The following is a 13,385-nucleotide window of genomic DNA, read 5'->3' as shown; positions in this document are numbered from 1 at the left end:
GGGTTCCTTCCCCAGCCCTCCCCGCGGCCCGGAGGCCTTTCGGTCCGCCCCACCTCCCGTTCGCGCCTAAGGACGCATTTCTGTCCCTGGAGCGGGGGTGAAGGGGGTGGGGTGATTGGGGTCCTGCGGAGTTGGGATCCCAGGCCCGGTCCCACAGCCCGGGGGGAGTCTCCTACACCAGTTTCAACAGCGTCCTGCCGCGGCGAAGTTCTAGGTCAGACGCGCTCAAGCCCGGTGGGGCAGCCCCCGCACCTTCACGCGGGGCCTCGCTTCCCGGCGGAGGTTCCCGGGGCCAGTCCCCACCTCAGCTCGCCCTTTCCCGGGGGACTGGCACCGCCTCCTCGAGGTGCCGATCTTCTGGTGTGGGTGTTGAGTTCACTTCGCAATGCAGACACCATCACTGGGTTTTATTGGTTTTGTTATAGGAGCCTCTCTCGAAGCAGGCAGTTACTGGTGTGGACATACATTTAGAAGCCATCACTGTACCAAGTGTGAGCAGTGGTGCATGGGGGGAGTGTGCTGTCGGTGCGGGCCGATGCGCGGGCGCCCACACAGGCGGGGGACGCTGCCTGCCGACCCCCGCATGCCGCAGACCCGAAAGGAGAAGCGCGCCCGGGGATCTGAGACTCCATCGCTCCCTGTGCTCTGTGCGCGCGCTCTCCGCCCGGCTCCCCGAATTCCGGGGGACAAACCGGGACGACTCGACCAGGTAGGGTCGGCGTGCCCGGCCGGCCGGACAGCGCGCGCGGCGTGTCCACGGCCCCGTGAGCCCGAGTCCAGGTCCTCCCCTTCCGGTGGGCTGCCGGCCAGGTAGGCTGCGCTCTCGCCTGCCTTCAGACACTCGGTCAAAGAGTCCGCGCCGCCTGCGCGCCTCGGCTCGGCTCCGCCCGCGTTAGGCGCAAAAGGGCTTGCCGCCGGCCTTGGGCACCGCCAGCAACTCCGGGGCGTCCGGGGGCGCGGCGGGAGGGAAGGCGCGCGCCGTCAGCACGTTGGCGCCCGCCCCCAGCGAGCGTCCCAGCGGCCCCGGGTCCAGGAGGGCGCCCTTGGCGGTGGCCCAGGCCTGGTTCAAAGTGCTGTGCCTGAGGATGGGGTCGTGGAACACCCCGTCCACCCAGTTTCTGAGACTGGTCACGGGGGAGTCCTGGTGCCTGTCCAGGGCACCGGAGGGGGACGCCGCAGGCACCGAAGATGCGGCTGCGGGCACAGCGGGGCCTTGGCGCTTAAGCATGCACGACGGAAACTCAGTCTGGTTCAGGGTGGTGGCGGCCGCCGTGGCCGTTTGCGCCAGGGACCAGATGCGCGGCTTAGCCTCGAGGCCTGCCGGCGCTGTGGCTGACGCGAAGCCCAACTTGGCCTCGCACACCTGCGGGCCACCCTCCGAGCCAGGCGACGGCTCTGGTCCAGCCACTGCGCTCCGGAGGCAGCTCCGGGCCCTCTCTAGGTCCTCGTCCAGGGCGGCTGCACCACCGGCCGCCAGGGGCATGGAGAGGGCGCCCGAGACCTCCTTGGTCGGGGCGCCAGCACCGTCAGGCGCCGCGGGGACGCGCTCCAGGCCGCCGTCCAGGGGCTGGAAGGGTGCTTTCAGCTCGCACTCCGGGGTCTCGGCCTCCAGGGGGTCGAAGTCATCCAGGTCACTAAGTTGCAGCTCCTTTTCCTCTTTGCTGTCCCGGTCTGTCAGGAGAGAGCACGTGGCCAGTGGAGGGCCAGAGGTCAGCGGGTCAGCTGCAGCCCCCGCCCACAGCCCCCCCTGGAGCTGAGAGAAGCACCCCCATCGCCCACGGGCAGCCTCCGACCCACAGGGAAACGGGAGCCTAGCGTCTCTCAGCGTGCAGTCTCCGCCGCTGACACAGTCCCCACACCCGGGGCGCTGCCCGCGCAGGACCACAAGCCTTGGCTCCGCGTGCCGGCTCCGCAGGGCGTCCCGGGGAAGGCTCAGGGACCCGGGCACAGCAGGCAGACCTCCGCCCGCACCTCCGCTCTTGGCGCCCTTAGGGGCCTCCTCCCGCACGGCGTCCTCGCCGCCCTCCTCCTCCTCGCCCTCCGCGAAGGGCCGCTTCTCGTCGGCGCACTTGTTCCGCGGCGGCCACGTCATCTTGTTCTCCTTCTTGAGGCGCCGGCGCGCGTTGGCGAACCAGGTGGAGACCTGCGTGAGGGTCATCTTGGTGATGATGGCCAGCATGATCTTCTCGCCCTTGGTGGGGTAGGGGTTCTTGCGGTGCTCCTGCAGCCAGGCCTTGAGCGTGCTGGTGGTCTCCCGCGTGGCGTTCTTGCGCCGCGTGCCGCTGTCCACGGTCCCATACCTGGAGACAGGCCCAACAATGGGGCACCGGCCGCAGAGCCCGTGCCACGGGCAGCCCCGGGGCGCAGCGGGCTTGGCTTGGCTGGGCAGGGGTTATGCTTAGGGTCAGAAGGCCCCGTGGGAGCTGGGCCGCCGCCATGCCTGGCCTTTTGCGGCAGAGGGGGAGGATGTTGTTAAAACCACAGGGAGCCTGGACCCTCACCAAAGGGATGGGGCTGAGTGATGGGGCTCCTGCAGCACCCTCTGAGACCCCCCAAACATGCCTCAGCCACGGGACCGCACCCTGACAAAGCCACCCGTGGGCATCAAGTCCGCAGGGGCTCAGCGGGCTTTCTCCGGTTCCGTTTGTAACGGTGCCCGTGGACGACGGGCAGGCTGTCGCTGGGCGCAGGGGCACTGGGCCGGAGGAAAGCTGCCCCACATCGTGGCACGGCGGGCGGTGCTGAGCCCCGACGCGGGAGGGCCGGGCCGCTGTGGCCCGCAGGACGCCGGCCAGGGAGTCGCCCGCGACCCAGGACTGGTGTGGTGTTGGCTGGCGGCGGACACGCAGCGGCCCTGCGGTGGGAGCCGGGCAGGACCTCACCTGTCGTACGGGTACTGGCCCAGGGCCGGCTCATATGGGTAGTAGGCAGCGGCGGCGGCGGCGGGCGCGAGCCCCGCATGCGCAGACCCCGTCCCGTCCTTGGAGTCGAAGCCGTTCTGTGGGGGCGAGGAGTCGGGTGGCGGCGTCGCGCAGATCCCGCTCGGCCCCGCCTCACCCTGTGGCTCCGGCCTCCTCCCCGCGCGTTCGAGCCCCAGCCCCGACCGAAGAGGGAGGGCGCGGTCGAGGAGCGGAAGAGAGGACGAAGAGCGGGGAGGGGCGCTGGGGTGGGGGCTTGGGGAGGCGGGGCAGGGGTGGGGAGGGAGGCGGGGCGGGGGAGGGGCGAGCGCATGCACGGGGAGACCACGTCGGGGTCCCAGGGAGACCCCAGGGCAATGACGGCGTCCGACACGCCAGCCCGCCTGCCCCTCCCCTCGCGCGAGCCCGACCCGGAAGGCGCAGTGGCCCGGAACCCAGGACCACGTCCCGGCGCGAGGCAGCGGGGGTGCGGGGCGCCCCTCACCAGCGAGTAGAAGGCAGACGCGTCGGAGCCGTAGGTTACATAGTTGCCGTAGCCCTGTGAGCCCCCGTAGGGGCCTCCGTAGACGCCGAGCGCTGCGGCCGAGTTCAGCTCGTGGCGCGCGGTGGCCAGCAGCCGGCTCTCGTAGACCGGGCAGTAGACAGGCGCCTGGGCCGAGGCGGCGGGCCCGGGCTCGGCCAGCGTACGGCCGCCCGACTCGCAGCACGCGCTCAGGGAGTTGGCGGCCATCAGGAACTGCGGGGAGAGGGCGGCGAGGAAGCGCGGGGCCCTCGGGGGCGCTCCCGGCCGCCTGTGGCCACGCAGGGCCCGCTCCGGGCCCCCGGGGTCAACGACACCTTCGTGAGCCACGTGTCTCCTTGTCCGCCGGCTCCCCAGGTGTCGGGGCTCCGATGGGAATGTGGACCCCCCACCACCCAGCCGGGTTTCCACGGCGCCCCTTCCCTCCCAGAGTCCACCCGCCAGAGGAGGGGTCGCGCGGCACGAGCCAGGCCCTGCCCGCTGGCCGGGACGGGGCCTCGGTGCGCCGCGCATCCCCCGCAGCCGTCGCTGCTCCTTACCTGGGGGGCCGAGGAGTAGGGGTATCCGAACTGCGTGTAGGACATGGCGGGCGTGGCCGGCGGGGTCCTGCTCGGGGGCGCGGCCGCGGCTGCAGGCTGGGGGCTCCTAGGCGCTGGGAGGGCGGAGCGGGAGAGCCGGTTAATGCGAGCACGCGCTCCGCAAACTTTTCTAACGCGGGAAGAAAGTGAGCCGCGAGGGCCGCAGCAGCTGGCTCTCAGCTTCTGGGATCCGGAGCCTCGAGGAGCTCTGGGGCCGCCCGGCCTCGCAGCGGCCACAGAACAGCATCTTTGCCACCCACCCACCGCGAAAAAACCAGGGTGCGTGGGGATAATGGGGCGCGCGTCCCCACAGCGGCCGATGGGCTCGCTTGAAGCGGCCCTGGCTCTGACGTCAGCACAGGCCCCTGCCCGGCTTGGCCGCGGGCGCGCGGGTCACTTGGCGGGGCCGAGCCGCGCACCCCGGGCCGGCGAAGGGGCCTGGGGCCTTCCCGCCTGCATCCCGCCCCAGGAGCCGACATTGCGCCGAAGCGCGGGGTTCTCCTTAGTCACCGAGGACTGAAGCACTTTTAATTAGAAATTAATTAACGAGCAGCTGCTCCTGCCCGCCCCGCTGCCATCATTCGTCTCAATTACAAATGAGGCCTGGGAGGGACACGCGACCGAGCCTTCGCTGAGGATGTCACCGACAGTTAAAATGAACCGCGCGCCGGCGGCAGCCCCAGCCTCTCCCCGCCATTGTCTGCAGGCTCGGCCACACCTCCCAGCAGCTCCGGCCCGACCACGAAGGGCGCTGGGAGCCACCTGCGGCCGCGGAGCGCCGGCCCCGGGGGGCGAGATGTCCTCGGGCGCGAGGTCACCCGGGCCTTCCCCACAGCCGGACACTACGCCCCGGGACTGGCGGCCCCGGTGCTGCGCGCCCTCCCCGGAGAGCGCCGGCCCCGCGCCGCTTCGGGCCCTCTGGGTCTCCGCGCAGCCAGCCGCCCTGGCCTCTCCTCCCCGCCTCGCCCCCCATCCCTCCCCCGCGGGCCGCCCAGCTCCGGTCGCTCCCGGTCTCCCGAGGCTGCGCCGGGCGCCGCCAGAGGTCCCCGCGCGCTCTGAAGAGCAGGTTTCCCAACTCGGCCCCGGGGCCCCTCCTTGCCGGCCTGGGCGCGGGGGAGGGGGGCGCCGGGCGCCGGGCAGAAGCGCCCTCCCCCTGTCCGCCTTTGCGCAGCCTCCTGCCGGGGGAGGGGTGCGGGGAGGAGGGCCGGTGCGCGCCCCAGGGCTTGCCCGAGGTCAGAGGGGGAGGCCACAGAGCAGGCGGCGAGGGGGCGCCCGGGCCACTCCGCACTGTCTCCGCGCGATTCGTGCCGCCGCGCTCCGGGGTCCCGGCCCGCCCCCGCCGCGCTCGCCCGGGAGCGGAGCCGCGCTGGGCGGCGCTGTGCAGACTTGCTCGGAAAGATTCCTGGGCTCACCGGGTCACCCTCGCATGGATGATGGCGGTGTCGCCAGCCCCGGGCTGCGGGGCTGCCTCGCAGAAGCGAATCCGCCGGCCCTGACAGCTCGGTGGAAGGTGATTGATGACTACCCGGAGCCCGCGGCACACATCATATAATATCTGCTGCGTAATTGCTTTAATTTACAGATGGAAATCCGAGTTCTGCGATCGCGCTGGACCGCAGCCGGGCGCGTCCGAGCCGCGCGCGCGCGGAAGGCGTCGGAAATAATGAGCGGCCGCTCCATGCAAACGATTCGGACGGGTCAGCGTGGCCGCCGGCAGTCGCGGACAGCGGACGGAGCCAGGCGACGCTCGCGATCGCTCCTGGATCCCGTATTGATTTCACGGCGGGCCGCGTTTATTTCCCTCACCCGAATTGCTAATATCACCTTCCTGTAAATAATAAGAAACTAGCCACCGGGCTTCTCGCTGGAATCGCGTCTCAATCTCGCTGCCTTCCCGCGCTGCCGCCCCTCCCCCACGCCCCTCCCCACGCCTGCCCGTTTTCCGGCTTTGGCTGAGGCTCTCGCCGCACCCCCTCCTACTTGCCATTATTTGTTGTTTACAAACAACTCGCACCGTCCTGGCTGTGGGGCGGGGTGGGGGGCGAGGGAGGTCAGGGCCCAGGGCCTGGAGGCCTTCGCCCTGCGCCTGGGGTGGAGGTGGGGGCCTGGGTGCTCCGGAGCGAGCGCCGGGGCCTGCGCGCCACGCTTCTTTCCCGGGACGCGCGGGCCAAGGCGCGCGGGGGACTGCGGCCGGGGCACGCAGCCGTTCTCCTCGGAGCAGACGCGCTCTCGCGCCCGGAGCCGAGCACGCGCAACCTCCACTTCCCGGCCAGCCGGTCTGCGGGGGCCTCTGGGGGAGTGGCTTCAGGGGCTTCTCTGCCGAGCCCCCGCAGGGATCAGGCTCCCTTTGCGACCTGCTGAGTTAACCGGCGCTCTGTGTCGCCTGCAGCCCCGCCTGGATCTCTGGCAGGCCACCCTTTCTCCTCGACCCAGAAATGGGTTCAGGGACCCCACTTGCCCTGGCTGCTGCACCCGGACCGTCTGCTTCCACCCCAACCCAGGCCTTGAGGCTGCCTGGGGCTCTGGCCTGGCCGCGCTCAGGGGAAGCTCGCAGTTCCCCGAGGAGGAGGAGGCTCCCGACAGGGCTGGCCGCACCTCGGGACACAGGGTCAGCTCCGCCTGGCTCCGGCAGGTGGGCAGGCGCCTGGGCAGCCTGCTGGACACCTGGAACCTGGCCGAGGCCCACCCCGCGAACCTGGGCCGCCTGGGCCTGCCTTGACCCCTAGATCTTCCTGGAACCCCTGCCCAAGTCCCCTTCCTGAAAGGCCAAGCGCTGGGCCGAGGAACCCGGAGTGGACGGACGGGGAGAGCCACCTCAGCCCGCATACAGGCCGCGTGCAAAGCTCCTGAGCCCCGGGGACCCGGTTCTAAATACACCTGTGAGCAGGTCGGCCAGCAGTCCCGCGCCTTCCCAGGCACGCAGCCGCAGCTCGGCCTTGCAGAGGGGCACGCGCTGGCCTCAGAGAGCGAAAGGAGCCCGGGACGCGGGCGGGCCCAGGCTTTAGGGGGGCCCAGCGTCGGGCAGGAGGGGCTCCCACGCACACCTGCCCAGCTGGGGGTTGGTGTTGGCCGCCTGGACGGAGGGGAGCGGCTGCGGAGCCAGGCCCAGCCCGTCCTTCCTGCCATCTGCTGGGCCCCGGCGCTCCAGGGCCGCTCGCCGGGCCATCCCCCGCTCGCACAGAGTGGGCTGCCAGCTCCTTCCAGCTCAGAGAACTTGGCCCCAGCGGGAGGCGAGGGCGGGGCAGGGAGCGTGGGGAAGGGCCGAGCCCTTGCTGGACTGCTGTGTCCGCTCCCTACTCCCGCACATCCCGGCGAGGTGTGGGGTCCAGAGGGCCGCTAGCTGTCGGCGCCGCAGGGTGCACCCCGAGGTTAGCAAGTCGCTCCCTGGCAGTCCGCCCGAGGAGTCCCTTCAAAGCCCGGGGGACGAGCCCTGGTCCCCGAAACACCCACCCCGCCGGCCCTCTGCTCGGCTTTCCCGCTGCGCCCCAGCTTGCTCCCAGGGCGCCTCTCCAGGCACGACCAAGCGCAGTCAGGGCGACCGTAGAGCAGGCCCCACCACCCGGCGCCGGCCCCTGCACCCCGCCTCCCACGCCGGACCCCGCACCCGCCCTCCCGCAACTTGCAGCGAACGCAGCGGCCTCCGGAGACCCCACCGGGCGGGCGGCAAACTTTGTCCCCTCCGGCGCAGGAGCGATCCTTACAAAGTTTGCGAGGCCGAACCCACTCCCTACCTGCGCTGGGGGAGCGCCTGCCCGCGCCGCGTGGGCGCCAGGGCCGCGGGGAGCAGCGAGCAGCCCCGGACGCACCGGGAGTCGCCGCCGCCGCCGCCGCCTCCGCCGCCCTCGCCCCTTGCCGCGCGCGGAGCCTCCGCCTCCTCGGAAGGGGGGAGGGGTCTCGGAACCCTGGGGCGGGGGCTGGCGCTGGACCTCGCCTACCTGCGGTGGCGCCTGGCTGCTCCCGGCCGCCGGCGAGGGCTCTGCGGGGCGGCTCGGCGCGCGCGCTCCGGCGGGGAGCAGGCGACAACTAATGGAGACATTTCCAGGCGGAGCACCTGGCGAGCGGAGCGCGCCGGCGTCCCCAGGCGCCGCGGTCGTCAGCCGAGCCCGCACCGGCGTGACGTGGGCGAGCGAGCGCGCTGCTCCCACCCGGCCGCCCATCAGCGCTTTGTCCCGCGGGCGCCGCGCACCTGCCAACTTTCCCCTCCGCGAGGCGCGGGGGTGCTGGCTGGGCGCGGGGGCGCCGGGGTGCTGGCAGGGGCGTGGGGAGAGGCTGGTTGGCCCTGGACGCCAGCCTCAGAAGAGGACCCCCCGAGGCGTCACAGGTCGGCAGGGGGGCGCGCGGCTACCTGGGCTGCTCCACGCTGCCATGGGCTCAGCCTCGGGGACGTCTCCAGCCCAGCCCATCCCACTAGAGCGGGCAGGGCCCTGAGACAGCCGCGCCGCATTGCATTTCCGTGGGGGGCCCGAGTCTCCTCTCTATCCAAGCGGGCCCCAGGCTCAGACCCTCCCTTTCTTTCCTGCAGTTCCGGCTTCTCCCCCTGGTGTCCATGTCGGTCCACGACCCGCACTCTGGAAGTCCAGGAGCTTTGGTGTGGGCACCAGGACGTGGGCAAGTAGGGGTGAGTGAACCAAAGCGATAGACTTGTGGGAGGACTGACGAGTCAGAGACCTGCCCAGGACGGGTGCAGCGGTCACCACGACGTCCAGAGCTGGGCTGGGCTGACCTCTGGCCTGCAGACTCACAGCCTGAGGCCAGGAGCCCAGGGCAGGGCAGGTGGGCCCAGGGGGGTCAACAGGGAACCCCTGAAGGCTGGGCACCGGGCTGTTTCCCTCCAGAGCTCGGGGCAGCCCAGAGCGGGAAGCAGGGGGAGGGTCAGAGCCGCAGGGGCCGCTGGTAATGGGGCCTCGGAGCCGCGTCGAGGGCCGCTTCCTGGGCCGGGCTGGCAGGACAGGCCAGGGGCAGTCTCCGGGGTTGCACTGCCTGTCTCCCCGCCACCGCCATGCTTTGACTTCAAGAACCACTGCGTCCTTTTTCAGGTTGGCTTCCCCCTTTCTGTCTCTGCAGCCGCCTGACAGGCGACACAGAGCTGCAAGATGAACCCCCCCCCCCCCAGGAGCTTTCAAACAGCCTGGGGGGGGGGAATTAAAGCAGAAGTTTATTTTGCTCCAAATTTTTTAAACCCATGAATATATTTTTCTTAAAACACGTTTTCCATGATTTTTTAAAAAACTTACTTGTTTTCATTTTGCCTGAAAATGCAGGCAGACACAGACACACGTGATTCGCACCCACTGGTTCACTCCCCCAGTGCCCACCGTGGCCAGGGCTGTGTCTCCCACACGGGTGCTGGGACCCAAGTACTTGGCCCACTGTCCGCTGCCTCCCAGGGCGCTGGGCTCGCTGTCACATGGCATGTGGGCCTCCTGGCCCCACCCCCACCCCCCACGATTGTTGTTTAAAGTTTTGTTTTACTTATTTAGAAGCCAGGGGCAGGGTCGGGGCAGGGGAGAGAGAGATCGTCTGCTGATTCACTCACCAAACAGCTGCAGCCGCCAGGACCGGGTTGGGCTGAAGCCAGGAGCCTGGAACCCCATTCAGGTCTCCCGCGTGGGTGCAGGGCCCAGGCACTTGGGCCGTCTTCGCGGCTTTCCCAGGCCATTAGCAGGGAGAAGGATCAGAAGTGGAGCAGCCAGGGCTCCCACAGGTGCTCCGGTATGGGATGCCGGCGTGGCAGGAGGGTTTTAACCCAGTGTGCCGAACTCCAGGCCCCACGCCTGATCCTTTGGAAGACTGCTCTCGGCACGTGGGTGCTGGCCTTGCAGGCTCTGCTCACCCTCCTCTCCCCGGCAGTCTGAGTGCCGTGGAGCCTGTCCCCATGCCCACCTGGACGCTGGGCCCAGAGCTGTCTGTAAAGGTGAAGGTGTAGTCCGGGCACGCGTGTCAGTGACCCCCGTGGGGCCGCTCCCGGGCGCAGGGATGAGCCTTGTGTTCTGGGTGCCTGTGAAGGGCTCATGGAGGCAGGCTCCTTGGAAGGTGGGGGCTTGGTTCCCCTGGAGGGCAGTCTGGATACCGGATTCGGTTCCCATCACCGGGCCTGTTCCTAGCGGTGCAGGAGCTCAGGGCCCAGGAGTGAGCAGCTCCGGCCCTGGCCCTGGCCCTGACCCCGGCACCCAGACAGGCCAGGCAGGCGCTCAGGCACGAAAGGCCCTGGTTCAGGGGGTCCCACCCAGGATGGTTCATCTGGAGGTCCCCAGGGCCTCACGGCGCCCTGGCTCCCCGCCTCCAAGGACCACAGGTGAGAGCCTGGGCCTCCCTCGGGGCAGCTGCCCCAGGCCCTCCTGCTGCCCTTCAGTCTCCTGGGGGTCTGGTTCTGAGCAAGCACGGGAGGACAAGTCCCCTGGCTTCCCAGTGGGCGGTCAACCCAGGCCAGAGAGCAGCCTGGGCCAGCAGCGCAGGGCGCAGCTCAGGGGGCTGGCTGCGAGCAGGCCCGAGGCCCAGGGCTGCCCCGCGCCCCCGCCCCCTCGCCTTCAATCCCTCCTTTGTCTTCCCACTGGCAGAGCCGCCAGAGCACAATCTGCAGGCAAGTCTCCGTGCCCCTGGGGCTTGGCCGTGCGGCTGGGCTGCCGCCGCCTCCCTCGCGGGCGCTGCTGGGACACGCACAGGCATCTGCGGAGCCCGCGCACCCAGCCCCAACCTCGACGCTGCCCCCGCACTGGGAGACACGCAGCGGGGGGGGGGGGAGGGCTTTCTGGAGGAGGGGCCCGCCAGGGCACTGTGACGGGAAGGCCCCAGAGCAGGGGGTTCCAGGCCGCTGGGGTGGGCGGTGGGAGCGGAGCCTGTCCTAGGGGTCCGTGCCTCGGCCTGTGGCGAGGGCACTGCCCGTTAGCCGCGGTTTCCTTGTCAGGGCAGAGCGCCCTCCGGGGGTCGGGCCGCGTGGGGAGACCCGCACCTCGGCCCTCTCACGTCCTCCGGAGTTGGCAGAGGTCGGGAGGCGATGTGTGCAGGTGCCTCTTCCAGGCAGTTGCGGTTATAAACAGCGAACGCTGTTCACTCCAGCTCTGGGTCTGTGCGTTTGCATCTGAAATGTTTACCCACTGAGGCCTGGAGCCACAGAGCCCAGGCCCGAGAAGACACGCATGGGGTTCGGTTGTTTTCTGTGTCAGAGGACGGCAGCCCTACGCAGCCGATACCTCAGGGCGGCTGGGGGGCCTGGAAGCAGGCCCTGGAGTGGCACAGACGCCACGCCCTGTCGCCTTCGCCTCTGGGGGCTTCCGTAGACAGGCCCAGCAATCACAGGCTACCGTGCGTCCAGAAATAGCAGGTGGGGGCCGGGGGTGCCGGGGTTTGATGGGGAAGAGGGGCGGGGCCGGGGGGCTCGTGGGGGCCTGGGGAGCTCCCTGCGAGCCGGCTCTTGTTCAGGGTTCACTCGGGAACGGTGCTCTGCGTGCCCCCTGGGAGGTGCCGGCCACACATCGCGGAGGGAGCACCACACCGCACGCCCTGAACGAAGCCCCGGCGTCGCCGGCGGCGCCCGCGGTGACCAGCGCGCCCGCACGCTTTTAATTACCGTGGCAGCAAATCACACAGAAATGTCCTCCAGGACTCAGCCGACTTTTATATAAAAAACATTTCAGAGTATTTTTGAAATTCAATTAATGGCAGGCCCCAGATAAAAGGAACACATTCTTAATGGCTACAGAATCAGCCCGAGGGGGCGAGGGCCCGACATCAAAGTGGCAGAGCCCCGCGCCTCACTCCCGGAGCCGCGCGGAGCCGCGGTGGGCCCGTTGCTGCGGCCAGCGACCCTGCCAGTCCCTCTGAGGCCGGCTCGGGGGAGGCAGGGCCTGCTTCTTCTGCAGGGGCTTCTGTGAGGGGCTGGGGGCTGCGTCAGGGTCTGGGGGTCCTGTGAGGGGTTGGAGTTGCCCCTAACAGGGACTTTGCTGTCTGCCAGCTCCGAGTTCTCCCGAGACTGCGAGGGAGCCTGCTGCGGGCCCTGTCCCGGTGGCTCCTGGGGGTCCCCTGCCCGGCTCCGCTGCCTTTAGGAGTCTCCCTGTGCTGTCGGTGCCGGCGGTCAGGCGGGAGAGGGGCCACGGGTGCCGCGGTCAGGCGGGAGAGGGACCACGGGTGCTGCGGTCAGGCGGGAGAGGGGCCACGGGTGCTGGCGGTCAGGCGGGAGAGGGGCCACGGGTGCTGCGGTCAGGCGGGAGAGGGGCCACGGGTGCCGGCGGTCAGGCGGGAGAGGGGCCACGGGTGCCGCGGTCAGGCGGGAGAGGGACCACGCTGCTCCCTGTGGCGCCATCTTCCCTCCTGGCCTCGGCTGTGAACCTGCTTCCAGATGAGGCCACGCCCTGGGTTAGGACTGGGGGCGGACACGGTCCAGCCTGTGACAGGGGGCCCTGAGGGCCACCTCCTGGGCCGCCCCCACTGCCCCCTCAACACCCTGCCCCCAAGTGACCCCTGGGACAGAGTTCTGTGTACTGTCCCTGAGTACTTCCGGGAGAGGGAGGGGGAGAGGGAGAGGGAAGCCCCCGGGGGCTGAGGCTCCCCGCCCGCCCTCTGGTGAGCCCCGGGAATGAACGCGGCTCTGCTGAGTGAGCCTGGGCTCCGCAAAGGCACCGAGGGAGGAAGCAGCGACCGAGCCGTCCGAGTCCTCGCTGCAGCCTCTTGGGGGAGGAGCTGCAATGCTCAGGCACAGGGGTCTTCCCAGGGCCCCAGAGACCCCCGCCCCTCAGCGGCTCTGGGGCTTCTGGGTGGGCGGAGGCAGGGGAGGGGCTGCCTGGGGGGGTTGAGCAGCTCTGGGCAGAGACAGAAGAGTGAATGGTTGCACGGGGAAGCATCCGACCCCGCGGCTCCCCGTGTGGGCGTCTGTGGCGCGGCAGCTGGGACAGCCCTGTGCACGGCCGCTCCCCGTGCTCGCTTACTGCCTGGGGACCCAGGCCTGCTGGCATCGGCCCACCAGCACCCCCTCCTCCAGTCTCCAGTGCAGCCCCGGGCAGCACCTGCGGGCCCGGACGGCCACCTGTGCTCTGTGAGGGGGCTGTGGCTTTCTCTGCCCTCCCTCCCAGCCTCTGCCCACCACCCGGAGCTCGGCACGGGTTCCGGCAGCCGCCAGGGCCGGGTGAGGATTCCTGTTCACTGCTGTGTGACGGAGCCACACCCTTGGCTGAGGAGGGCACACGCTCAGCGTCTGCAGGTTCTGGGGGTCCTGGGTGCAACCGGGACCCTGCTCAGTGCCCGCCCAGGGCCTCCGGAGCCCTCCACAAGGCGTGGGCCAGGGCTGGGCTCTCACTGGCCTGGTGGAGGTTGGGAGGGCCGGCTCCTTGTGGCCGTTGGATGGACAGCTTCAGACTTTCGGTGGCTGCCGTTCAT

General features: G+C 70.0%; 1 protein-coding gene across 1 annotated transcript; it reads right to left on the bottom strand.

The window, feature by feature from the left end:
• Window positions 1–392: 392 nt before the first annotated feature.
• IRX4 (iroquois homeobox 4) lies at window positions 393–7,856 on the bottom strand. Its single transcript, XM_051842426.3, has 6 exons — window positions 7,748–7,856; window positions 3,978–4,090; window positions 3,403–3,654; window positions 2,883–2,998; window positions 1,972–2,300; window positions 393–1,671 (listed from the first exon to the last, which is right to left on the bottom strand). Exons 2-6 carry the CDS (start codon window positions 4,020–4,022, stop codon window positions 893–895), a joined length of 1,521 nt encoding a protein of 506 aa, XP_051698386.1. The 5' UTR covers window positions 4,023–4,090; window positions 7,748–7,856; the 3' UTR covers window positions 393–892.
• Between the last annotated feature and the right edge of the window lie 5,529 nt (window positions 7,857–13,385).

The sequence above is a fragment of the Oryctolagus cuniculus genome, chromosome 14 (genome assembly GCF_051225735.1).
Source record: "Oryctolagus cuniculus isolate XC-2025 breed Fujian yellow rabbit chromosome 14, ASM5122573v1, whole genome shotgun sequence".
NCBI lineage: Eukaryota > Metazoa > Chordata > Mammalia > Lagomorpha > Leporidae > Oryctolagus > Oryctolagus cuniculus.
This window is presented reverse-complemented; position numbering and strand designations above follow the sequence as displayed.